General features: G+C 46.3%; 1 protein-coding gene across 2 annotated transcripts in view; it reads left to right on the top strand.

The window, feature by feature from the left end:
• The first annotated feature begins 8,143 nt into the window (after nucleotides 1–8,143).
• The window catches only part of ARHGAP10 (Rho GTPase activating protein 10), a 333,273-nt gene continuing 313,963 nt past the window's right edge, over nucleotides 8,144–27,453 (top strand). Inside the window, exon 1 of one of the 2 annotated variants that reach the window (XR_009245824.1) lies at nucleotides 8,144–8,598. Coding sequence is in view for 1 of the 2 variants with exons in the window: in XM_058666789.1 (XP_058522772.1) it covers nucleotides 8,445–8,598 (154 nt within the window). In the remaining variant the exon portion in view is untranslated. The remainder of the gene's footprint in view (nucleotides 8,599–27,453) is intronic. The other variant, XM_058666789.1, reaches the window with a different exon arrangement.

Raw genomic sequence — 27,453 nt, 5'->3', positions numbered from 1 at the left:
TCTCTGGCACTCTAACATGGGACCTGAATGTCCCAAGTGGCATTTTAACCAACAGGCCAAGGCCGTTTTGCCCCAGATTCTGTGAGAACTCATCTTTTCTTCTTCTTCTTTTTTAAGATTTAATTTTTTTTCTTGCAAAGTCAGATATACAGAGGGAAGCAGAGACAGAGAGGAAGATCTTCCATCTGATGATTCATTTCTCAACTGACTGCAATGGCTGGAGCTGCGCTGATCTGAAGCCAGAAGCCAGGAGCCTGTTCCGGATCTCCCATGTGGGTGCAGGGTCGCAAGGCTTTGGGCCATCCTCAACTGCTTTCCCAGGCCACAGGCAGGGAGTTGGATGGGAAGCGGGGCCACTGGGATTAGAATTGGCGCCCATATGGGATCCCGGGGCGTTCAAGGCGAGGACTTTAGCTGCTATGTTATCGCACTGGGCCCCTTTCATTACTTTTTTTTTTTCCTGTGATAAAGTTTACCTAATACACAACTTAGCAATCTCAAAAAAAATTTATTTATTTACTTATTTATTTGGAAGTTAGAGCTACAGAAAGAGAGGAAGAGAGAGAGATTTTTCACCCCCCCCCCATTCACTCCCCAGATGGCTGCAACAGCCTAGGCTGGAGCAGGCCAAAGCCAGGAGCAAGAAGCCTCATTTGGGGCCCAGGCACTTGGGCCATCTTCTGCTGCCTTTTCCAGGTCATTGGCAGGGAGCTGGATTGGAAGGGAAGAGCAAGGACTTGAACCGGACAACCATATAGAATGCCAGCATTGCAGGTGGTGGTGCTACCTCACACATTGGCTCTATACCTTAGCAGTTAATCATTTTAAGTGTATAGTTCAGTCAATAAGTGTGTTCCTATTGTGTGCAATCATCACCATTTTAGTTTTTACAGATGACTAGCTCACAAAGTCTTTGTTCAGCAACCACACACCTTGATGAATTAATCTGTCCCTTGCTGCAAAACTGTCCCCTGAGTAGCCTAACCTGCTGGCCTTCCTCTCCCATCTCGGTCTCAGTGATCTGTTGAGTAACACGCTTCCAGGTCTGAGGCAAGGTATGGCCCTGCTGCCTCCTAAGCGATTTGATTTCTAAGTTCAAGTAGTTGTGACAGAAGAGCCTGTTTGTAGCCCAGGACGGGGTTTTGTGTATAGGAGAGTCTATAGCTTACTCTTAACGACAGTTTTTGCCAACGAGATAAAAGTTAAAATGGCAGAGCCATTGTTGAGGCTATAGGGTTAAGCATATAACCCGCAATTTCCAGCTGCTTCACTTTTGATCCAGCTCCCTGCTAATGGGCCTCGGGAAGCAGTGGAAGATGGTCCATTCAAGTGCTTTGGCCCAAATGGGAAACCCCAAAGAAACTCAGGCCTTGGCCTGGCACAACCAAGGCTGCTGCGGCCATTTGGGGAGTCCACCAGCAGATGGGAGACCTTTCTCCCTTCCTCCATCTGTAAATCTGCCTCTAAAATAAATAAATGAAATGAATTTTTCTTAAAAAAGGAAAAAGAAGGGCCTGACATGGTAGCATAGTGGCTAAAGTCCTCGCCTTGCATGCCCGGGATCTCATATGGGCACTGGTTTTTAATTCCGGCAGCCAAACTTCTCATCCAGTTCATAGCTTGTAGCCTGAGAAAGTGGTCGAGGACAGCCCAGGGCCTTGGGACCCAGCACCTGCACAGGAGTCCCGGAAGAGACTCTAGACTCCTGGCTCTGGATCAGCTCAGCTCCAGCGATTGCAGCCACATGGGGAGTGAATCAATAGACAGAAGATCAACCTTTCTCTCTCATCCTCTCTGTATATCTGACTTTCCAATAAAAATAAAATAAATCTTTAAAAACTTAAAAGCTTAAATATCATAAGATACACAGGGATCCTGAGAAAAGAAACTGACTTGACTAGGAGGGTATGCTTTTGTTTTTTCCCTTCTGTCCTCCCAAAGTAGCTTTAGGAGTTGTGTTGTACATGAGGTAACATGGAGGCTGGAAACCAATGCTTCCCAGGGACTGTGGAACCATGTTACATATTAACTTCTGGATACACACATACACACACACGTGTGTGTGTGTATATATATATATATATCTTCTGTATTATATAACATTTTAATTTCAGATGTTCTGTCATAATGTGTGTCCTAGTTAGCATTTCCCTATTGGAATGAACTACCTAAGACAAGTTACTTGTGATGGAGAGAAGTTTATTTTGGCTCCAAGTCTGGAGAGTCACAGTCTGAGACCAATGGGTCCCACTGGCTGGGTAGGCAGTTTGTGTGTGAAGTCTGGCTCTCCGATGAGGCTGTGCATGTGGAAGAAGGATCCATGACAAACTGGGAAGTAGAGTGATTTCTACATCCAACCCTCTCAAGAGATTACTGTTCCAGAACACACCCCAAGGACTTAAAGACCTTCACTAGGCCAACCTCCTAAACGTCATCATTGGATTAAGGTTCCATCCTCTTATTATATAACGTAAGACTTGGAGAGTCAAACTTTATAAATATTTACAAGTGTTCAGGAGCCAAATCTTGTTGAAACCATAGCAAAATGTCTGAACTTTACTTGACTGGATTTACAGCCTGAAACATCCAAAAGTTCAATAGGGCTGTATTAGACTTTACAGGTAGCACCTTTATGAGTCATCCAGGAAAGGTGATATTGTGTGTAGTGGAAACTACATAAAGGGAATGTTTCCCCTGAGTGTGTCGCTATTGCATGTGGACTGAAACTTGAGCACCTGGCACTGATTCAAATACTTAATCCAGGCACTGAGCAAACCATAAGTATGGCTTTTGGAGTCCCAAGGTCTATCTGGCATACATATCTGAGTGTCCCTCCAGGCATTTAAGACTCTGTCTCCATCCGAATTATCACCACCACCATATTGTCTTTTTTATTTAAAAAATATTTATTTATGATCATTTTATTTGGAAGATAGGCAGGTAGACACAGAAAGTTCTTCCATCTGCTGGCTTACTCTACAAACTCCTTAAGCAGCAAGGGATGGGTCAGGCAGAATCCAGGAGACCTGAACTTTATTTGGGTGTCTCATAATGGTAGCAAAAGCTCAAGATCTTGAGACATTTTTTGTTGTGCAATACCAGAAGCTAGATGGAAAATGAAATACCAGGTCTTTAACCAGGCTCTTCCAAATGGGAAGTGGACATTCCAAGAGGCAATTCTAATTGTTGGCCAACATGCCTGCCCTAATATCAGCTTTCTATTCCGTATTGTTTTGGTAAATGGCATGGCCATCCACCTAACATACCATACCATGAACCCAGGAACATCTTTGGTTACCTTTCTCCTCATTTCCAATATCTAGGCCATTATCAAGTCTCACAGCTTGCCAACAAATATATTTGATTGCTGTTTTCAATGTTATTTATGAGTGTTTTGTTATACTACTTTTTGCCAAGACTACTTCAATGGTCTTCTGACTGAAATTTTTAAGGTTTATTTTTCTTTGAAAGGCAGGGTTTATTTTTATTTGAAAGAGAGAAAAAGAGAGAGAGAGAGAGACCTATCATCTACTGAAGGCTCCCCAAATAATCACAACAGCTGGACGAACTGAAGCCAGGAACCAGTAGCTTCTTCCTAGTCTCCCATGTAGGTACGGGGCTCAAGCACTTGGGCCATCTTTTTGTTTCTTCCCCAGGCCACTAGCATGGAGCTGGATTGGAAGTGGAACAACCTGTACTTGAATTCACTGCCCATATGGGATGCTTCCACAGGCTGAAACTTGCTGTATTAACAGCTGACTATTTCTATTCCCCATATAGCTGCTTGAAAAAAACACAAACCAGATCACATCCCCATTTCCTTAAAATTCTTCAAAGTCTTTCAATTGCATTCAGATGCTATTGAAAATTCTAAATAAAGCCTATGAGGCCGCGTATGACCTGACTGCTGCGTGCCGTCCATCACCTAGCATTATCATGAGTGCTGGGTTCCCTCCCTGTCCTTCAGTCACATGACCTCTTTTGCTCCTTTGAATGTACCGTAGTTTTAACAGGCTGGCTCCTCGTGTGGATTACTGTGTTCTTACCACCTCCTTAACGGTTAATTCCCACTGATTCTTCTGATCACTGATTTTGCATTTGTAGTGAAGCTTTCTTTAACCCAATCCTCAATCTGTATCAGACCTTACCAATTATAAGTAATTGCACACATGCCACATGAGCCTTACGACAATTCACTTTTTGTATTAGATGCATATTTATGTAAATTCCTTTTGGTATGTCAGTCCTGCTCCAGAGACTAAAAGCCTGGTGGTGGCGGGTATGCACTGTTTGTTGTGTGTGGTGCGGCAGCATCACTAGCTCCTAGCATAGTGCCTGCCACATGTAAGGTTAACAAACACTTATGGAACAACAATTAACCAGTGAAGCCTGGGAATCTAGCAGCACCTGCTTTTGTGACCACTTCCCTTGGATTCTGTCTTACACAGTTAAACGCTATGATTTAAGTGCTCCTCTTCCCTTCACATCTTTCCAATATTGATGGAATGTAATCTTCATCTCTTCTCCCCTCTCATCCCTCTCTTTAGCCAGTCCTTTCTACTCTCTTCCCTTTCTTTTTTTCTAAGGTTTTAACTTGTTTTTTTTTTTTTCTCAAGATTTATTTTATTTTAAGGGCATGGTGACAGAGAAAAAGGACAGATCGTTCTTTCATCCAATGACTCACTCCCAAGGTGATTCAGGTTGAAGCCAGGAGCCTGGAACTCCAGTCACAACTCCCATGTCAGTGGCAAGGGGCCCAGGTACCAGTGCCATTCTTGGCTGCTTTCCTAGATGTATTAGCAGGAAGCTGGAAAGTGCAGCAGCCAGGACTCCAACTGGCTTCCTAATATGGGTTGCTGGTGTTGCTGGCAGTGGCTTAACAGTCTGGTCTGCTCTTCTCTTGATCCTCATGGTTACTACAACTTTTAGCAGTCATGAAGACAGTTCATAAAAACTATTTCAATAATTATTTGAAAAATACTTGTTTTTTTATTTGAAAGGTAAAGTTACAAAAGGCAGTCAGATATCTTCTGTCTATTGATTTATTTACCAAATGGCTACTCAGGAGTCAGGAGCTTCCTCCAGGTCTCCTTGTGGAAGCAGGAGCCCAAGGACTTGGACTGTCTTCTGTTGCTTTCCCAGACACATTAGCAGGCAACTGGATTGGAAGTGGAGCAGCTAGGATGCGAACCACTGCCCATATGGGATGCTGGTACTGTAGGCTGAGGTTTAAGTTACTATGCTCAGTGCTGTGCTGGCCTCTCATTAAATCTTATCCAACCTGCAACTGCAATTCACCTTCTTCACTTCTTGAATATTAAGAAAGATTTTGCATATTAAGAAAGAAAACTTGCATGTGCTAAGGTGCGTAGCTATTAGGAGTGAAGCTTCTTCCAGATCTCCTGGTGCAGGGTCAAGAGAGATCATTCCAAGCAAGTCTAAAATGTACCAAGAAGTCTTTATTAACTAAGGCCACTAGAAATTAGCAAATAAAAAGTCACACAGGCAATCCAGTCAGAATCGAAATCCTGAAAGGAAGAAATGGAAATCACTGTGAAATCCGTGTGTGAGACTGAAGATTTATGCTCCAGCTTCCCCAGCAATATAAATTATCCTAAGAGACACACAGTGAACAATCTAGACACATTTACAAAACGGCATTCACCTTTTCCTGGCTTCTCTATTTGCTAGTCCCTACATCTCCTGGAGCTCTTGAAAGCATATAACTTAGAAATACAAAACATCTTAGTATTTGCATCTTCACTGACTTGCCCAAGCAGTGAACAGAGGGTAAGGAATACAGACACAAAGGGGCCATGTTCAGGGGCTACCTCTGTCCTTGGAGTCTGTTCATGGAAAGCAAGACAGCAAGTAGGAGGCCTGGACTCAGCGTGAGAATGACGGATGGAAGCAAGCAACCTCCCCATCTTGGGCCATTATGGGGCCTTGAGAGGGGAGTGGTTATGCAACAATGCAATATCTCTCCCCCTCAGGTTCCAGCTGAGTCATTGGACTTACAGGTGGGCAGAAATGATGACATAGGTGGGGAACGTGTGGCTTCCAAGCTCCTGACCCTGAGCTAGCTAAGACTATTACACTCCTATGTGAGTGGCAGGGCCCAATCACTTGGGCCATTCTGGATTGCTTTTTCTACGCACTTAATAGGAAGCTGGATTGGAAGTGGAGCAGCTGGAACACAAACCAGCACTCATATGGGATGCTATCATTGCAAATAACAGCTTTGTTTGCTACTTCACAAAAGTGGTTCCTTTCACCCCCCCTTTTTATTATGAATTAATAGTTGATCGTATGGATACAAACATTTTCCTTTTCTGCGATACATCTAAAATATTTATTTCTTTTGTTTCAAGGTAGATATATACATGTTATACACACACACACACACACACATAGAGAGAGAGAGGGGGAGAAAGAGAGAAAGGAGTCAAAGAGAGATCTTTACCAGTTCACTCTCTAAATGGCCAAGGCTGGGTCAGGCCAAAGCCAGGAGCTGGGAGCTTCACTGAGTGTAGGTGCCCAAGGACTTGGGTCATCTTCCACTGCTTTCTCAGGTCATAAGCAGGAAGGGCGATTGGAAGTGGTCATGAACAGGTTTTCCATATGGAATGCCAGCCTGGCTTTGACAGACCACAATGCCGGCCCCTACCCACATATACTTTATTCACTGAACAGCTACTGGACACTGGGTGGACTCCTCTCTCATGTGAATAATGCTGCCGTGTACACGTGTGTGCCAGGATTGATGAGGATGTATTCTTCCCTTTCTTTGGCGTATGAGTGCTTTGCTGTGACTGCTTTGAAGGAGGGTCAACAGTCAGTGTATGAGAAAGTTTGGGTTTTTGTCCATCCTGAGGGCAGAGTTGGTCCTTTGTTCACATTGAGTTTGGAGTGTCTTTCCTCCCCTTTATTTGCCTCCTTTATTTTCTCAGCGGACTCCAATCCCCTACAGATTTTGGTAGGAACTGTAGCTTTTAATTTACCAGTTGTTTGTTTACCTCACTGGAGGACCGACTTGAAAGCAGTCCTGTTCATCTGTAGGTTAGGTCTTGGCTGTGCTGTTTTGTAACAAAAGGGTTGATTGAGTAGGAAGCTTATTTAAGTTCTTCCTGAGGGTTGCACTCCTACACCACGCTGTCCAAACAGACTCTTAATTACCCATCTCCGAAGTGAAGGTTTCAAAGAACCACTTTGAAGTTTCTCAGTAATGTTACTATCATTACTACACAAATATTTAAAAAAAAAGTATGCCCTTCGGGGTATGTGTATGTGTGTGCGCGTGCTAGGCCGCATTCATTGCTGAAGAAATCATTATTATGAAAAGTTACTTTAATGAGTGGTTTTACCCTCAGGTTTACGTTTCACTCATTTAAAGCACCCTCACGTTTTCGGAGACACAAGGCATGCGAGGCTCTTCAGCCATCAATTCTCATTGGCTTCACCAGTTGAAAAATCACACACAACCTGGCCTTTCTTTTCAGGTGGTTCTTCTTTTTTTTTTATTTTTAGAATGACAAAGCTCATCTCTACCTACTCAGGTAAACCCAATCTACTAAACACAGCAGAAACGAGTTTTCTGTGGCTCAGCCACGCCCCACGCTCCTTCTACTTAAGCGTGGACGCGCAGGCCCACCTAGAATACACTCCCGCCCTGGTCGAGCGTGCGTCTCACTTCAGTCGGGGCACACACACAAGGAAAATGAATACCCTACGTGAGAACTGGTGCAAAGCAGCAAGTCGGTCCCTGGATGAACAGGACAAATGAGGCCAAACTGGCCTCGGGCGAAGCCAAACCACCTCCGACTTCTCCCACTGCCGCCGCGGGGACTAAGCGCTGAGGGCAAGACGCGACTTCCCGGGCCCCGCGTGGGGTTCTCGCGCCTCCGGGAGCGGACGGTGAGTCACCTCGCAGCCTGAGGGCCGCGCGCCGGGGGCTCCAGGAGAACCGTGGGCCGAAATCCTACACCGAGGAAGCCTCGGAAGGAAGAGGAGGGGCGAGTGCTCGTGGGGGGGGGGGGAAGGAAGAAGAGACGTCCGGGCACGAGAAGGGAGGAAAAAGGGAAGGAGGAGAAGGAGCGCGGGGCGGGCCCGGGAGGCGCCCGGGGCGTGCCTGTGGCGCGGGGGCCGGTCAGGGCGGGGCGGCGCGGCGCACGCCGAAGGTTCGGCGGGGGTTGCCGGGATTGGGGCGCCTCGCCGGTGGCTGGCCGGGGCGGCAGCAGCTCCTCCGTGTGGCCGGGCTCAGCTCGGCGGGGCATGTTCGCGCCGTGGGTGCCGCGCGTCGGGGATTGCTAGCTCCTCCTGGGCTTCCTGGCCCGCGCCCGCGCGGCCCCAGCACCTGGCCGCCGCCTCCACTTCCCCCGGAGCCCGGCTCCGGCTGAAGCGCACAGGCAGCGGGCGGTGTGCGCCGCGCGCGGACCTCTGCCGTCATGGGGCTGCAGCCCCTGGAGTTCAGCGACTGCTACCTCGACAGCCCGTGGTTCCGGGAGAGGATTCGCGCCCACGAAGCCGAGCTCGAGAGGACTAACAAGTTCATCAAAGAGCTCATCAAGGACGGCAAGAACCTCATCGCCGCCACCAAAAGTAAGCGGGGAGACGTGAGCGGGTACGGGGCTGCGGCGTGGCGAGGCCGGAGCAGCCAGCCTCTCCAGGCGGAGACAGAAGCTCCAGCGAGCCCGATCCAAACAGTCCGGGCCGCTCGGAACCCGGGAGGGTTTCGGGTGATTGCTCCTACCGCAGTCGGGGGACGTGAGCCAGGGGTTATCCGTGGGAGCGCGCTGTCCACGACCCCGCCGGGCCCGACTAAGCAGCCTCCGGTGCTGCGTCCTCGGTTGCAGGGACCTGAGGCTCGCACGGCCCTGGGACTGCTCACGGTGTCCCGCCACGAGTGCTGTCTCTTGACCACTCACCAGAATCTTGCCTTTTAAGAGTTCGAAAAGTCGCACCTTTGCCCCAGCCTCCTTTCTGCCACTCCCCCCCCCCCCCCCATCTCGCAACAGTGTTATCCCAGGTCTTTCACTGTGCCAAACCAGAAAGTCCACCTGTTTTGTGCTGCTTTCTGCACATTCCTTTCTCCGTGCTGAGGAGGGGTCAAAGATTGGGCTTCGAAAAGGCTGTCGGACAGCCTTCCCTGGGGCCGGAGTGGAGCCAGCACTGTTTGCAAATAGGGAATTCCACCCTGGTCATGCTTGGTGCGCCTGCCCTGTTCTGTTGAGAAACTCGGAGAATTAAGTGTAGTAGCGCCATCCCAGGGAGAGAGGCCAGCTGATGTACGCGGGTGCATATGGAGTTGGGAATGGGCAGAGGTTGGCTCTGGGGAGGAATTGGCGAGGCTGACCCCTCCTGGGACCCACACCCCGGGCACAGCGCACAAGCCGCTTGATTTGCCAGGGTTTTGAACACTTATCTTGATGAGTTGCCAGTGCGGAGAGTTTAACTACCCTTGGGAAAATAACCTGTGTAAGACCCTCCCTCCTTTTCTCATTTTGCATTAAGGAAGATTAAAGCAAACTCACCTAGTACCATGGCTTGCACCTGGCAGAGAGTCTGGCCCAGGTAACTCTCATTTAATGATTGAGTTGAAATGCATTTTAATGAGAACAATGTAATAAGCTATCCCTGTAATTTTGGAGGCAACTCGGTCACTCCTCCGGATGATCTCCCAAGGTATCTACCTTGTGGTGCAGTAACTTCTTTAATGTTGTAAAATCAGAGCTGGGAATCGGTTAGCTCGGGTTATTGCACTAGGGTTTATTTGGTGAACGCCTCTCCAGGCCCTTGGCATTGGGTACATGGCTCCTATGGGAAGTCAGGAGGGGCAGTGAGTACCTGGAGAAAGGTGAGCAGAGGGAGGGGGAAGAGCAAAGAAGTCAGGTAGGTGTGTGGGGCGAGGGGAGAGGGCTCTTCCTGTCCGTAACAGTGTGAGTCAGTGACCCAGGCTGGGGGAGACCTCTTCCTAGTGGCAGCAGCCAAGGACATGAGAGAGGCAGATGGCAGTGGCAGTTTGGCCCCTGGCAGAAAGCTATTTATGCGACTGCATACCAGCTCTTCTGCCAACAGGACACAGGCCTCCTGTCCCAGCAGCAACGCAGCGGGTACATCTGTGGGGGGGGGGGGGCAGCTGTCAGGCTTCCTCCTCACAACGTGGACTTGCTTAGATTTCTGAATTGGAGTCTTACTCCTGTTTGCTCTAAGACGCACCAGAACAAGCGGAAAGCCCTTGTCTTGCTAGGTTCCACTAAGTTAAATTCTTCCGTAGAAGATGCCAGAAACAGAGCTCTGGCTCACATGCTTTTGGCATGTTAGAAGACTGACATTTTCCCACTTGATCCTTAAGGTTTACTGCTTGTTCTAGTTAGAGACAAAGAAGATGGGACTGGAGTCTGGAGACCCGGGTTTAAATCATCAGTGTTAGGGCCGTGGTTATGTGACAGGTGGTTCCAGTTCTTCTGCGCTCCGTTTCTCTTGCCTTGCTTCTTAGAGACCTTCCTAAGGTTCTGCAGCACTTGGAAAGACCTTGATGAGGTCATTGTTAGTCCTGGTCACTTGTTCATCTGATGACTTGAGCCTTCTGTAACATTCGAGAGCCAAGAAGGACATTGGGCCATCCATAGAATAACTAAACTACGTGATGTTGCTTACCTCCCCAGATGTTTTACGTTTTGTTTTGCAAAACTAGCCTTTTGTGCATTTTCAGGGTTGTGTGTTTAGGGTTGTGATCGGTTTTTAGTTGCTCTGTAGGGTGCACTAACTACTGTATGTGTATGATCTTGATGTTAGTGGGATCTCTTATAAATACTTGAAGTTGGGAGTCGTGAAGGCTTTCTGCAGAACTCACTGAAATGACGATCAGGAGAGATTGAGCACCTACGATTTGTTAGGTCCTGTGGTTGAGCTATCAAAAAGTAGAAGTACAGGCCTTGGCTTTTGACTTTATTGTCATGTAGTTGAATTTCCTTCCATTTAAGGAGTAGTTTTGAACTCCTGTCTGCACTGTTCTAAGTGCCTGAAGAAACAATGGATGCTCTGCTTCATGAATGGATATGTAAATCCTGCTGGGAACAAGAATTTGTTGTAGACACTAGCAGAGGGACTGTGTTTTAAGGAAGAGAACCTTGCCAGCTTGGATCCGGCTAGGAAGCAGCCAGAACACCTGCAGCTTTCGCGCGGAGTGAGGAGGCTGGTTTGGCTGGAATTGGAGCTTGTTTCAGCCAGTGGGTTGGATGAATGGGAAAGTCCGTTTGATTGTGTACAGCCATGAAAACGAGGCTGGGAATGTAGCCTTTGTCCTTCGGGAGAACAGCGGAGGTTCTGCAGCAGGAGGCTGATGTCCTCTGCAGGAGATGGCTTAGAGCCCGGCTGGGCAACAGCCAGGTGTTGCAGGCCTATAGAATCACTTGGTCAGGTCCTACCAAGGCAACCACGGGGGAACTCCGGAAATCCATAGCAAACGAATTTGTAAGTTGATAATTTTTATGTAACCCTGAAAATGACATCATAAATATCCACGTGGCCTTTGGCAGAACAAGAAAAGCTTCCCCTACATAGTTGAGAGACTGCCTTGGGCATCTGTGTGTAGGAGAGGTTGGAGAGGGCATTGGGGGTGGGGAGAACTCCTGGGGGTTATTCACTTACCTGATACTCTTTTCAGTTGGCTTTGAAAAAAATTCTCCACTCCTTTCATTTCGGTACTAACCAGTGTCTTCAGTGCAGTTTAAAGTTCTGTAAGCATTTCAGGTCCTGTCTATAGTTACTGGTGCTTTCGATTCTTCTAACTGTACAGCATATTTGCCAGAAAAAAACCACATTTTTGTCATAAGGGTTACATTAGTGTTTTTTTGAGAAGGTGTATTCTGTTCTGTTTTTGTTTATTTGAAAAGTTAAGAGGGGGAGAGCTTCCATTTACTGGTTTACTTTCTTAAATGCCCTCAACAGCTGGGGATGGTCAGGGTTACAGCCAGGAGCCACAGATTCCACCCTGGTCTTCTATGTGGGTGGCAGGGCCATCATTTGCTGCCTTTCCAGGCAAATTTTGCAGGAAGCAGGATCAGAAATGGACCAGCTGGCATCCCAAGTGGTGACTTAACTCATTGTGCCACAAACCTGCCCTGGGAAATATTTGCAAAATATTACCGGGGGCCCAGTGTGATAGCCTAGTGGCTAAAATCCTCCCCTTGCATGCACCAGGATCCTAGATGGGTGCCAGTTCTAATCCCGGCAGCCTTGCTTCCCATCCAGCTCCCTGCTTGTGGCCTGGGAAAGCAGTTGAGGATGGCCCAAAGCCTTGGGACCCTGCACCCTCGTGGGAGACCCGGAAAGAAGCTCCTGGCTCCTGGCTTCAGATCAGCTCAGCTCCGGCCATTGAGGCTGCTTGGAGTTAATCAGTGAATGGAAGATCTTGTCTCTCCTCTCTAAATCTGACGTTCCAATAAAAATAAAGTGAATCTTTAAAGAAGTATTACTGAAGTTACATAAGATACTTCTTGGGAAAATTACCTGTATCCACAAACACTTGTAAGCTGTTGTAGCGAATCGTAAGCGTTCCCGTGATCCTGCTTTTACCATAGACATGGAAAAGGATCTTGTTAATGGAACTCTATTACAGCTGACGTCTTTTAACAGTGTTGGCATCTCTTTGGTTTTGGTATTTGCTTTGTTTCCCTGAGGAAATCATTTGGGTTCCCGTTTGCTATCTTCAGGTGTGCTGCAGCAGAGAAATTTGGAGAATTATCCTAAATTGGTGTGACCTGAAACATGAGGTTCATAAAACTTCAAAGAATTTTAGTACTTAAGCTTGAGCCTCAGTTTATTTTCCTGTGAAATGGGATACGAGTGTTCTGAAGATGGAAATGAAGTACTTGTTGGTCAGCTGACTTTGTCCTGTTTTGACAACCCAGAGTTAAGTGTCTACACCCTGTTGAAGGTGACTTCAAGAAAAGTGACTAGGTGTCTTTCTGAGAATGTTAACCAGGGGTTTCAGGCCCTTCCTTAGCAGAAGGGAGCAAAGGGTCACAATTACATTGAACACTATGCCAAGTTTGTTATGGTAGATGCATTTTCTGGACTGATAATTGGCTGAAGAATGAGGATGTATCCTACTTCAGGCTGGTGAAACTGAATAATCTCTTCTGGAGTTTTCAGGAAAAGGTTTCCTTTTGTGACTGAAGGAGACTTTAAAAAGATGGTTCTGGGACATGTGTTTGGTCTAGTGGTTAAGCTGCTAGTTGAGATGCCAAGTCCCGTATCAGCTGGGCTTGGTACCTGGCTCTGCTTGGGACCCCAGCGTCCTGCCAGTGCAAACCTGGTGAGCAGTGGCAATGGCTCAAGTCCCAGACACACATATAGGAGACCCAGATGGGGTTCTTGGCTCCTTGCTTCCACTGACTGTGGTCAGTCTCTGTAAAGCTGAGTGGAAAGTTGGGGGAGGAAGCAGCAGATGGGAACTCTGACTCTGAAATATATAAACTAAAAGGAAGATTAAAACAATGTTTCCCTCTTCTGCGTTGCCTGTGATGCCTGTGTTTGCTGTTTGCTGTGTGAGCCTGCGTGGTGCCAGCTGAAGGAACAAGCTAACTGCATGTGGGTTCTTGAAAACCTGTGAGCTGCAGATCGTGCTGTGCAGAAGCCCATGTCTGAATAGTTAAGTGGCATCAGCTAGTTTGACTTGATGTGGTATAATTTGTGTGGTATAATAAATTTTGTGCTCATGTTCCCATTAAGTGAAACTTAGAGAAGGATGGAAAGTAGCACGTGTTTTTTTGTAATTGTTTCAATGTTTGTTTATTTTTATTCATTAATTACATTGTATTATGTGACACAGTTTCATAGGTACTTGGGTTCTCCCCACCCCTCCCCAAACCCTCCCACCATGGTGGATTCCTCCACATTGTTGCATAACCACAGTTCAAGTTACGTTGAGATTCCCTCATTGTAAGCATATACCAAACACAGAGTCCAGCATCTGATTGTCCAGTCAAGTTCAACGGCTTCTTAGGTATACCCTCTCTGGTTCGAAGACAGAGCCAGCAGAGTATCATCCCGATCAATTAAAAGCTCCAACATGCCATTAGCAAAAATTTACATCATTATGGAATTAATTGACGTAGTAATGAGTAACCAATATGTTAAAAGTAAATGCGAGTTCTTAACCACCTTCTGTGACCACCTCATTGACATCTCAATTTTAGTTTATACACAACATATAACATACATAACATAACATGTTATACATATCACCTTAAATTAAGGCAAACATGTGGTATTTAACCTTTTGGGATTGGCTCATTTCCCTTAGCATTATGGTTTCCAGTTTGGCCCATTTGGCCACAAAGAACTGCATTTTATTTTTTAATAGCTGAGTAGTATTCCATGGAGTAGATGAACCATAGCTTTCTTATCCAATCCTCTGTTGATGGGCATTTTGGCTGCTTCCATGTTTTTGCAATTACTGGTTGAGTAGCATGTGTTTTAAAAAGTTAAGTTACAAATGTATTTTTCCCTGGATAGAAAATACTACTCACCAGTCATGTGGACCCCTTGCAACTTCTAGCATCACCTGGGATCTTTTTGCAGCAACAGGCTCACCTGCAGGGAGACTGTGAAAAGGACGAGCATCCACTTAAGCTAGGATGGGACCCAGCCAGACTTGAAAAACTTGAAACGGTTTAGTCTCAGTAATTCTTTGACCGGAATTGGAGTGCTGCTTTTCAGCGCCTGCCACTAGAGAGCTGTGTCCGTTGAGGACATCTTACTGGTCAGTGGCTGATCTTGTACTCGATGTCTTTCTCTGTCCTCCCATTTTCTGGAGCCCTTTGACATCCCCACACCACGGCCCCACTGAGGTTGTGTGGAAGGGAGGAGTGTATTTTCGTGTTTCATGCCAAAAATGTTTGAGAGAATGATATAAAGATAAGAGTGTCATAACTTACCCATCCAAGGTCAAGTTGCTTTGCTTGGTTTTATCCATGTTCTATTCTGTAAAATGAGATCACTTTCCAGGATGTCGGGCTACTAATTGGACTAAATGAGTGAATACTTATGAGGCATTTAGAATTAGCCCTCCAAGGCTAACACTGACTATACCACGCAGTCATTGCAGGCAGATGTCCTAATGTAAAGGCCCGTTTCTTGCTCAGCAATAGCTTCTCTGGTGCGTGGAGCAGTTATCTCACTGCTTAGTGCTTGTTACTCCCAAGGAGGTACTTGTTTGAGTCATCACTACCAGAGACAAAGAAGATACCCTTGTCAAGCTCTGTAGCTCAGGGCGCTAGTGGGAAAGCCTGAGCATCAGGTAGCCAGTAAGAGCTCAGTGATATCTTGGAGAAACGTTTCCTGGAACTTGTGATTCACGGAGTCATCAGACATAGGTTTTCCTTAGACTGCTGAAACGTTGGTGAAACTTCCTGAAGGTTCAGGCAGTCAGCAACAGGCTTGTCACCCAGGGTGCTGAGGAGGAAGGGTTGATAAGAGTATTCTGCCAGAGGCCCTGTGCTGACGACATCTCTGACAAGATGCCTAAAGTTAGAGATACATCAGCAACAGCATTTTGTCTGCTGGAAGCCCTGAAGGCTCCCTGAGTGCTGCGTGTATTGGTTCTGGTCCCTTCTCAGTGAGAAAGAAGGTAATAGGAGCCTATGGAGGAGGAATTTTCCTAAGAGCTGTTAGGTGATTCTGTTCTGCACAAAAACCCCAAATTCCATAGATGTCCGAAGAAGCTGTTTTCGCTATGACTCTGGTAGCTGTTTATCGCCACGCACACTCAGGAAGTATGCAAGTTCCTGGAAATCATGTGTTATGAAAAAGAACAACGTGGATTTTTTTTTGTCAAGAGATGCTTTTCAGCTTTTTCCTTTCTTAAAGCTTGCCTTGCTTCATATGAAAGGCAGAGTGAGAGATCAGCTGATCAATCGATTGATCAATCTCCTATCCACTGGTTCACTCCTCACATGCCACCACAGCTGGAGCTGGATCTGTTAAGCCAGGAGCAGGAGCTCCTTTCAGGACTCCTATGTGAGTGCAGTGGCTCCAGTCCTTGAGCCATCCCTTGCTGTTTGCCCTGGCATGTTAGGAAACTGGATTTAAGTGCACCATGCAGGACTTGAACTGGTACCCACAGGGAATACTGGCACCTGAGGTGCCAGTATTTAAGACCCAGTACTGGTAGAACACAGTACTGGGTCTTAAATTCTATTTTTTAAAGCTTAAATTTCATTTGTCAGGCAGAGGTATTCTTCTCTTGCTCTCGCTCTCGGCTGGTAAGTGAACTAGCTAACTTCCATGTGTTTATTCGCCAAACACCGCTGCAACAGGAGCCTGGAACTCCATCTTCCTCTTTGGGTGGCAGCAACTCAAGTATTTGAGCCATCACCTGTTGCTTCCTAGGATGAGCATTAACAAGCAGGTGCAGTTACAAGTAGAGCTAGGATTCAAATTGGGCACACTCAGGTGTGTGGGTGTGCAAGGGGTGTCTTAATCCCTGGATCAAATGAGTGTCCCCTAATTCCATTTTTTTTCAAATATCCCTGTATGTGTGTGTTTTGCATTAAAAAGGATAAAAGTTGTGAGGTAATAAAACTAGTGCACAATTTGGGCCTGGCACGGTGGCCTAGTGGCTAAAGTCCTTGTCTTGAACGCACCAGGATCCCATATGGGCGCCGGTTCTAATCCTGGCGGCCCTGCTTCCCATCCAGCTTCCTGCTTGTGGCCTGGGAAGGCAGTTGAGGACGGCCCAAAGCCCTGGGACCCTGCACCCGCGTGGGAGACCTGGAAGATCTCCTGGCTTGGGATCAGCGCAGTTCTGGCCATTGTGATCACTTGGGGAGTGAATCAACGGAGGGAGGATCTTCCTCTCACTCTCCTCCTGTTTATCTGACTATGCAATAAAAAGTAATTAAAAAAAAACCGTACAATTTGCTAGACTATCATAAACCATGCTTTGGTTGTTGACTATGTGGCAATGTATAAGTAGACTGTTTTTTGAATACAGGTAGTGAAAACATGGTCTTTTGCCACTTCTATAAAGTTATGCTATAGATGCAAATATTAAGGCTTTGTTTCATGGGAATTAGTGTTGTCTGGCATTGTTTTGTCATTCTATATCTTGTTTAAAGATGTGTGGTCAATGTGGCTTTTTTTGTTAGGATTGAGTCAATGCATAGAAATCTGTAGAATATAATTCTGGTTGTCTTGAATGTTTTACTAGATTAGTGGAATTATATTTCAGACACAGGCAGTTGCAAACTATGTGAAATATTTTAAAAGGACGTACTTTTTTTCATTGCAGTATCTAAGATACTAAGCGTTTCGTATTTGCTTCATTTTGTTCAGTGCAGCAAGAGTATAATAGAATATTAAAAATTACATCATGTGGAGTTATTTACCACGTTTTACAGAACAGGATACAGAATTGAGGGAGATTAATAGCTTGTCTCCAACACAGCTTTGTCACTGGCAGGGCTGGAATGTGGACATACGTTTGTGTGTCTGACTCCCAAACCCTAACCCACGATACTAAGTGTGGCTTCTTCTGGGGAAGTTAGGATACATCCTAGGTATCTGGAATGTGTGTCCATTTGATGCAATTAGAATATACTTAATTCAGTACAGTGACTGTGATTTAAAACTTCGTGACTTTTAAGGTCCCTGCAACTGAACACTGACGACATCTCATCTGAGTATAGACGTCGAGCTGTTGCTGATTCAGGATTGTTTGCCAGACACAGGCCTCCATTTCCCTCCTGTGCTTTCTACCCCTCCGCTTCCCTTTCTCCCTTCCTTTCCCAGTCGCCCCTTGCTCCCTCCTCATTCCTCGGTTCTCCTGTCAGAGTAGATTTCCACCTAGTGTTTGACTTCATTTAGAAAGTTTGAGATACGTTGGAAATAGGGAAATAAAAAGATGCAAAGAAACATTGATTAACTGGGTACTTCCAGTGGTTCATGGAAATGTGGAATGAAAAGAATTAAAAACTCTTTAAAGATTTATTTTTATTTCTATTGGAAAGGCAGATGTACAGAGAGAAGGGGAGACAGATCTTTCATCTGCTGGGTTCATTCCCCAGGTGGCCGTAATGGCAAGAACTGAGCCAATCTGAAGCGAGGAGCCAGCAACTTCTTCCAGGTCTCCCACATGGGTGTAGGTTCCAAGGCCTTGGGCCCTCCTTTACTGCTTTCCCAGGCCACGAGCAGGGAGCTGGATGGGAAGTGGAGCAGCTGGGATTTGAATTGGCACCCATATGGGATCCTGGTGTGTTCAAGACGAGGATTTAGCTACTAGGTTATTGCATTAGACCCGATAATTAGAATTTCTTAGTGTACCCCAGGGTCTAACTTAAAACAGTAAAGTGGGAAGACATCAGTTCCATAGGAGCGTAAACAAGAGCTGCACATGAGTAAAATTCCAAAATGTTTTCTTTCTCCTGTATTTTTGTATTCTGAAGATAACTCTATACCAGTGTACACTTTTGAAATCTGTGCATATGAGGGATCATGAAAACATGAATGAGGAAAACAGCATTTGGATGTCAACATTTTTTTGTACCAATACACATTTCTTTTAATTCCATTTTCTATGAACTTTCTGAATTCCCATTTTTTCCCTGTAGCACAGGAATTAAAACTTGTAAAGCCTTTCCCTACTTTTCATCCAGGGGCCAGGAACTATCTGCAATCTGATGTTTTTTATATTTAGGCCTTTAGAGATAGCTGTATGCATTCACATCAGTTTTTTTTGTAGTCAGTGGTTTTGTAGTATAGTCACTTTTTCTTCTATGCACACTGTATTTGTGATACATGTAGTCCTGTTTCATGTTTCTTACCCTCTTTTTAAATGCCAGTTACAGAAAGTTTAATATTCTGATTCATCTTATAACTTTGTGTATTTGAAAGGTTAGGGAGTGAGCTCCTCTTCACTTGGTTGCTTCTAACATGTGTGCAATGGCCAGGGTTGGTGGAGTCTGCCCTGTGGGGAGCAGAAAGCTTGAAGCATATCTCCCAGGTTCTGTGTTGGAAGGAAGCTGCTGTCCGGAAGAAGACTGAATTGTTTTCACTGCTGGGCTTAACGGTCCTCCCATGCATTTTAAATTGTGAAACAGTAAATGTTTATGTTCACTATTTCTTACTGTAATTTTGTGAACTTTTTGTTGTTGTTGTTGTTACTTAAGAGGGAGGAAGATGGGGACAGAGTAGTCTCCCTGGCTGGTTCCCAAGTGCCTGCCATGACTGGGAGTGAAGCCAGCAGCTGGAAGCTATTCAGGTCTCTTGTTAGGTGGCAGGGTCTTACTACTTGAGCTGTCGCTTACTAGAGACCAGAGTTTAAGGTTTGAACCTCATCATTCCGATATGGGATTATAGGCCCCAAACTTGTGGCTTAACAATAAGACCATGATTTCATAAACATTTTAATTCTAATGTTTTTAAGACTTAATTTTTATTGGAAAGTTGGAAATATAGAGGAGAAAGTTGGAAATATAGAGAGGAGAAACAGTAAGATCTTCCATCTGCTAATTCACTCCCCAGGTGGCTGCAACGGCAAGAGCTGAGCCGATCCAAAGCCAGGAGCCTGGAGCCACCTCCGGGTCTCCCACATGTGTGCAGAGTCCCAAGGTTTAGGCCCTCCTTGACTGTTTCCCTAGGCCACAGGTAGGGAGATGGATGGGAAGCCGGGCCCACCATGATTAGACCTGGCGCCCATATGGGATCCCGGCACATGCAAGGCAAGGACTTCAGCTGTTAGGCTATCATGCCAGGTCCTAAATTAGCTTTAATATTGTTAGTTAAGGTATGCACACCCATGTAGGCCTCCCGTTAGGCTGGGTAGGATTGAGGCATGGAGGAAGATGGGTGATTCAAAATTTCAGTTTTTTCTCCTGTGTCTGCTGGGGGAGGAGGGAATGGAAGGGGATAGCTCCTTGCTGTCATACTACACCAGAACCAGGGATGGGGAACTGTTATTTGATGTCTCAGGAGATCCTGATGTGGTGGAAGAATGTCCCAAGTTGTTTGAGTGTTTCCAATAGTTCAGACAGTGTCAGTTTCATTGCCACCAGGGTTCAGGAAATATTCCATGGTCTATTGTTTGCCTAAGTTCACCTTAGTGCATCCATAGAAACTTGCTGCAAAGCTTGGTCAGGAGTTTTACAGTTCGTTCTGTTTTCCATCTTTTGATGTGCTCTGCTGGCTTAGGTGAACTGGCTGCCATGTCCCCCGTGTGCATCTAGGCATGCTGTCCACTGCACAGGCATCAGCAACTGAAGCGGCCCTGTCCCAATATATGCACTCTAAGGCTGCACCACATGTCTTGTGATTTTCCCTGTGGTTGGGGTTTGAGTCCAGCGATCTAGGAGAGTTCCCCAAGAAACCTTGTCTGAAGTGACCTCAGACTTGACTTTTGTGTGTGCTAGCCAGTGCAGGGTTAATTACTGCCTGTACTAGCCAGCGTACATACCTGTGGAGGCACTGTCTGGTCATTTGACCCCACCCCTCAATCTCATCTCTGAGATGAACAAACAGGTGCTGTGCCTTAGCTCAACTCAGTCTGCTACAGCTCACTCTTTATGCACACCAACAGGTGCCATGGCCTAGTTGAGGCCACCCCCAAAAGCCCTCACTAGGCCATCCCCCAACCCTGATTTTTACGCATGCTGGCATATGCTGTGGCCTGTGCCAGACCATCCTGCATCCTATCTGGCGCACATGCCTATCCATGGGTGCTGTGGGTTAGCTCATCCTACTCCACCCCCAGACCCTGCCCACATATATGCCAGTGGGTGCTGCCATCTTGGCCAGCCCAGCCCAACCCTAGTCCTGGCTCTCATGCTTGCCAGAGGGAGCTGTAGCCTAGCAGAGGAATGCCCACATTTCCCCTACCAGACCTGCTGCCAGCACTGGATCTTGATGTGCTAGTGGGTGCTGTGGCCCTGCTTGGCATGGTCTGCTTTCAGTCCTGGCCTTTGCATATGCCAGTAGGTATTGTAGCCTTTCCCACCTGGCCTTCTCTCAGTCCTAGCTCCTGCAAGTGTCAAGTAGGTTCCTTTCAGGTGAGTTCTGTGGTCCAGCCTGAGGTGGTCAGAAACCTCCTCCAACTTGTGAAATGGTGAGTGCTGCAGTCTCTGAGGGGAGCCCACAATTCCTGTATAGAATTTCCCCCCAGATGGGGGTCTTTAACTTTCTGGTTGGTGTTGTGGTACACCCTGACAGGGCCCATTCAACTGCTGACACTCAGAGGTGGGTCCCACAACCTAACCCAGCCAGATACGTTCCCCAACCCCAGCTTTTGTGTGCCAGTGGGCAATGCTACTTACCTGAGTCCAGGTCTCCCATGTGGGTGAGTGCCTTGGCCTGACCCACGCATGCCCTCCAGTTTCCCCCTCTAAGCTACCTTGTCTCCCCTTCTCTGCCTGCAAGTGTAGTTGCCTGGTTCATGGAAACACCCAGAAGTCCTCTGTTAGACATTGCCTTGTTGGTCCCACTCCAGTACATGCCGGGGCTCCCTTCCCTGTGCAGTGTGCAGCAGCCCCCTCTCCCTGCAGTGGCATGCCTGGGGACTGGTGCCATGTCCTGCCACACTGCTTTGTGGTGGTGCTCAGAGTTCCCTGCATATCTTAAAACAATTGGATAGGCCACTGTGCTAGCACAATGGTATAGTTAAGACAGATTTGGCATTAACTAGGCTCAGGATGTCAGTTAGCTATTGGCTGCTTTTCTCCCAGTAATGTAATACTTGCCTAGGTCCAGGGCAACCTAGGCAGTTGCCTACAGCTGGGGCCTAATTTTATAAACTTTAAAATCCTAACTATAATAATCTGCAGATCTCAAAGAGAATTTAATAAATTTTCTTAGATATTTTGTTTTGTATCAGCTCAGTGTGGATAGTTTACATTCCAGGACTTTGAGAAGTATTTGATCTGAATCAAAACCAAAAAATCTTCCAAAGCCTTGTGCCGTATTCAAACTAGACTTCTGACGTCAGGGTGTAAGGTGACAAATCATGTTCATAATCACAATTCATTCTCGGGTGAGTTAGGTCAGAAGAACAGTTACCCAGCAAAGGTTGGTTGGGATGTTACAACTGCAAAGCAGATAGGTACCCCAGCCTGCCTTCCTAATTACGCCAATTCAGTAAACATACTTTATAGACTGGAAGAGGGGTGGATGCTTTTGTATTGAGAGCCCTGGCATCCCTCTCTAAGCAAGCAAACATGCTGAACAGCCCCTGTCAGTACATTCCAAGGACAGACTGGAATTGCACCCCGGCTTTCTGCCATTGCTGGACTGGACTCCCTGGTCTGACGAGAATTTCCTCCTCGTGTTTCCTGGGAAGATGTTAATCCGGTGCCACTTAATGTTTCAGCAGTGACTGTGGCTTCTGCTTCCTCCTTGCCTGGGTCACGGGGATGGGAGTGGGAGGAACACCTTGTGCACTTGGGTGCTAAGGCATGACCCTGGGAGCAAGTTGTCGTGAGGTGTGTCACAGGGGAGCTTGGCCAGAGCAGCGTCACTGGGTCTGAACACATGCTGTTTGATGGCTGACGAGAGGAATGAGTGCTCCCCTGCTTGCTGGCTGTGATCTGGACAAATTCCTGAAGCCCTCAGTTTCCCTATTAGTAAGAGCTCTGCCTCACAGTAGTGCTGTTTAACTCACATTACTCAAGATTAGAATACACTTAAACATAGGAGTACCAGCTGTGTCTGGGAGTGGGCTGGGACTGAAGCAAGGAGCTAGGAACTTTGACATGGGTGGGAGCTCAGGTCATTTGAGCCATTACTGTCACCTCCCAGGTGTCCACCTAAAGCAAACTGGGGTGGGTAGTGGAGCTGGGGCTTGAACCCAGCACTGATATGATCTGCAGATGTCCCAGCTGGTTTCTTGACGCTTGTTAAGGGATCTTGGAGCTCTGCCTGGCCACAGAGGCCATGGTGAGGCAGTATTCTTGCTGTTAAGAGCTCTGTCCCAACTTCCTTTGGTTAAACTTTTGAACACAATTGTTGCTTTGCCAGTTTCCGTATCTGCTGTTAGAAATGTGTTCATTTTTTTTCCTTCAGCCTAACAACATTTTGACATACAGTGTAAAATACAAGCCTCATTTACTAAATAAGAAAAATAACATCTGTAATTGTGTGTTGGAACCAAGTTCATAACTGTCAAGTCAAAGTTTTCAGTGATAGAGACTGAGCCAAAGGTATGAGGGAGTAGAATGCTGTGGACATAATATTACCTGTATTGCAGAACCTGCCAGATAGTGTAGCTATTACGCTGATAATGTTCTTACTTCGTGGTGCTGTCTTCAACCTGCATTGCACAAAAATTACTGAAAAGTGTGGTCTTGGTCAGGTACATACACTCTAAAACTTGGCCAAATTGTTTGGCTTCTCTGTGTGCCTTCATTTCCTCTTCAAAAAACACTCAGTAGGGAACTGTTTAGAATGTTACTGCAGGAGCCAGCATTGTGACACATCAGAGTAAGCTGCCACCTGTGATGCTGCTGTTTCATATGAGCACCAGTTCAAAATCCTGGCTTCTCCGCTTCGTATCCACTTCCTGCTGATGCACCTGGAAAGCAGCAGATGCTGTGCCCCTGCAGTCCACATGGGAGCCCCAGGTGGTGCTCGGGGCTCCTGGCTTTGGCCTGCCCTGTGCTGGCTGTTGCTGCCATCTGGTGATTGAACCCACAGATGGGAGGTCTCTGTCTTTTCTTTGTGTTTATCTTTAAAACAAATAACTTTCAGAAGATTGATTTATTTTTATTAGAGTGTCGGATATACAGAGAAGGCGGTACAGAGGGAAAGATCTTCCCTCAGCTTGGGGAAAGATCATTCCCCAAGTGGCCACAACAGTTGGAACTGAGTTAATCCGAAGCCAGGAGCTTCATACAGCTCTTCCACACAGCTGCAGGGTCCCAAGGCTTTGGGCCATTCTTGACTGCTTTCCCAGGCCACAAGCAGGGAGCTGGGTGGGAAGTAGCGCTGTTGGGATTAGAACCGGCACCCATATGGGATTCTGGCCACTAGGCTACTGCACTGCGCCCGAAATACTTAAAAATACTGAAAATTTATCTTACATTAGATTGTTTTTTAAAGTACCTGAAGTATCCGAGAGTGGGTATTGTGGTGCAGTGGGTTAAATTGTTGCTTAGGATGCCTGCATGACTCATTGGAGTGCCTGATTTGAGTCCTGGTTCCTCCACTTCCTAACCAGATTCTTTGCTAACGTGTCTTATGATGCAGTGGATGATGGTGCAAGTTCTTGGGCCCCTGCCACTCTGGTGGGAGACCAGTATGGAGTTCCAGCTTTTGTCTTAGGCCTCACACAGCCCTGGTTGTTGAGGGCATTTGGGGGAATGAAGCAGTAGATGGAAGGAAGGTCTCTGTGTCTCTGCCTTTCAAGTACATTAAAAAGTATTAAAATAAGTATCTGAATCACTGTGGATCCTGTATGTGTTTCCTAATTGTAGAAACATTTGAAAAGCTGTTCATGGTTATCTCTATAGTAATCTTCTCTATGACATCAAGCAGAGGTGTCATCAAAGGCCGCTGAACTTGCAGGTGTTGGGGGTGGTTGCTCAAGGTTTAACATTCAAGAGAAGGTATTTGTCATGGGATAAAATTAAAAGATAAACATTTTCTGCATCAAAATACTTACAGTTGAGTGATATTTTCATAATAATTGCTATGAACTTTTTGAAGCTCCCCTGTGTGAGATGTTATGGCTGTAGTAATCTGGCTCCAGATGTGGGGGAGGAAGTAGTCAAAATAAGTTGAGACCAAAGGGGACTTGTTGGGAGTGAGGAAGAGGAGGGATTGAGAAAGAACTTGTCCTGTTGACTCAGTGGAAGTGGTCAGTGGCCAGAGAAGGCAAGGGCCCTTTGCAAAGCATATGAAAAATTTTATTCCAGTGCGAGTAGCATGTTGAGAAATTCTGAGCAGGGAATTGGCATTCTCTGAATTGTTTCCCAGGCTGTGGGAGAGAATTGGAGCAAGGTACGCCTAGAGGTCTGGGCTGGAGACACTGGTGGTAGAAGAGGAGTTTGAGTTCAGAGGCCTGGGGAATAGAGCACTGTCAGTGGGGGCTGTACTGATGGTGTAGTCCCTGGCTTGGGCAGGTGCATGCTTATCACTGACTTGGTCCAAGTAAGGGACAGGCTTTGACTTTGGACGTTGAGGCTGAGATCTTTCTGAGATGTACTATGGTTGTGTTCTAGAGGTTCCACCCCCAACCCCCATAGGTATGTCCTTGAGAGCAAGGACTAGAGGTACAAGTGAAAGAATCTGGATAGGAAGCGATGCCAGGTGATTCAGAGAGGAGAGGATGGCAAGTGGTTGGCAAATCCTGACAACAACTTCTCAAGATCGCAAGGATGGGAATAAGATCTTGGAGATTTGACGAGCAGTAACTAGGGAGACAAGTACTATGGGAAAGAGTTAAAGCGGGAGAGTGTAGACACGGTCATGCTACAAGGTCTAGGTGACACCATCTCAGCAAGATGTCATGGATGATAGTGGAGGTTAAGCAGGAACATGAGCCCAGTGACTGAAGGTTGAGGAAGAGTTGTATAACTGTGGCACACAGGAGAGAAGAGATGGAATCTTCAGGGGCTGTGTAAGATGGGATTCGGATTCCAGGCCAAGGGGCAGGCACCCTTCATAATATCACACAACAGAGGTGATGAAAGATGCACCTGTGCCTAGGTGATTTTGTGGATTTGTGGCAGGACACTGGAGGAATTGTCAGCTGGTAAACTTATCAGTGAGATAGATGCCAAGGTAGTTTTTAGTAACTGATTCTACGTTAATTTCTTCGTCACCATTCCTTTTCTGATTGATAAGTAACTTATTACAAGATTTCTGATTTGTTTGGAAAGGGTGGGATCATATAGACTGGAGGCCATGGGTACAGGAAAAATAGGAGTCCAGTGACTGGATGAGTAAGCATCATGATACTGTGTCAGACTGTATGTTTGACTATTGTAGCATTTTAAAAGACCTTAAGGGTTTTTAATTTAAAAGAAATATCAATTGAGTGAAAATACTTTCTCACTGAGACATTGCTGGGTTTTCTGTTTTGTCGGATTGGGTCTTGCTGTGTTTAAAGGCCTGCAGAGGGACTGAGGTTGTGGTGCACCTGGTTAAGCCACCTTGTACTGTGTTGACAGTTCTGAATGGACACCATTGCTGGTCCCAACTGCTCCACCTCCAGTCCATCTCCCTGCTAATGTACCTGGGAAGGCAGCAGATAATGGCTCAAGTACCCCAGTACTGTTGTCCCACATGGGAGTCCTGGATAGCATCCAAGGCTCTTCCTTCAGCCTGTCTCGGCTCTGGCTTTGGTTGCCATTTAGGGACTAGAGGAGCAGATGGAAGATTTTTCTGTCTCTGCGTTTCAAATGAGTAAGTGAAACTTTAAAGTATGTACAAAAATATATCTGACAACATCTGAGAACCTTCTAGGACTTCAAGTTTCTATCATTTTGTCTAAAAGAGGAAAAATGGTGCTTCTGAGAGTTGAAAGTGAATGATTATGGTCTATGAAAACATTTTTCTTCCTCTTTTCCATTGTGGAGACTTTGAGGTGCTTCAAAGAAAGGACTTGAGTGGTGGAGTTCATTGCCTATGACTGGAGTTAGTGTTGGCCTTTCTTGTAGAAGGCATGTGGGCAGGGTGAGGGCTAGAATTAATCTGACCCGTGTTTTCCTTGACAGCTCAGATTTTTGGCATAAGATACATATTACTTTTTTGGTTTACAAGTGAAAGAAGCTCCACTAAAACTGAGATGGGATTTGAATCAGATGAACGAGGGCTAGGGGGAGGCTTGCCTGGATGCACAGAATCCAAGGTCCCGGTGAGGTCGTCAGGTCTGTTTACATTCCCAGTTGGCCTCATGACCAGAGTGGCATTATTTCCATGTGAGTGTAAATTAAGCCTTCCATTTTTTTGTTAGGGAGATTCAAGAGAATACCCCATTCCCTTAGAGAAATGCTTCTCAAAGGGCAGTTTGGTTCCCTCTGGTCATTGCAAAGGGAAGGGGTTGCTGGCATCTGGTGGGCAGAGGTGAGCCATGCTGCAGAGCATCCTAAAACGCAGCAGATAGGCTGACCCAGCGCAAGGTATTAGTAGTGCTGGGGTTAAAGAGCTCTGTCCTGGAGATTAGAAGATAACATCTGAACAGGGAGGCTAGAAAACTAGGACCACAGGCATCACCTGGCTTTGTTGCGTATCAGGCTGGACCTGTATTTGCTCTGCATGTAATTCCTGTCCTTTCTGCATCACTTGCCCGTGTAGACTTAGTCACTGAGACATTGAGGGTGTTGTACCTGGGCTAGCCTGAATTGCATGTAGACCACTTGCATGAAGAAGCAGGCAGCAGCAGCTGTTGTGGTGGCTTAACAAACTAATCTGCTGCCAGAATCTCATGGGTGCTGGTTTCAGTCCCGGCTGTTCTATTTTCAA

This window comes from Ochotona princeps, chromosome 7 (genome assembly GCF_030435755.1).
Source record: "Ochotona princeps isolate mOchPri1 chromosome 7, mOchPri1.hap1, whole genome shotgun sequence".
NCBI classification, from domain to species: Eukaryota; Metazoa; Chordata; class Mammalia; order Lagomorpha; family Ochotonidae; genus Ochotona; species Ochotona princeps.
Note: the sequence above shows the minus strand (reverse complement) of the source record. Positions and strands in the feature narration are given on the sequence as shown.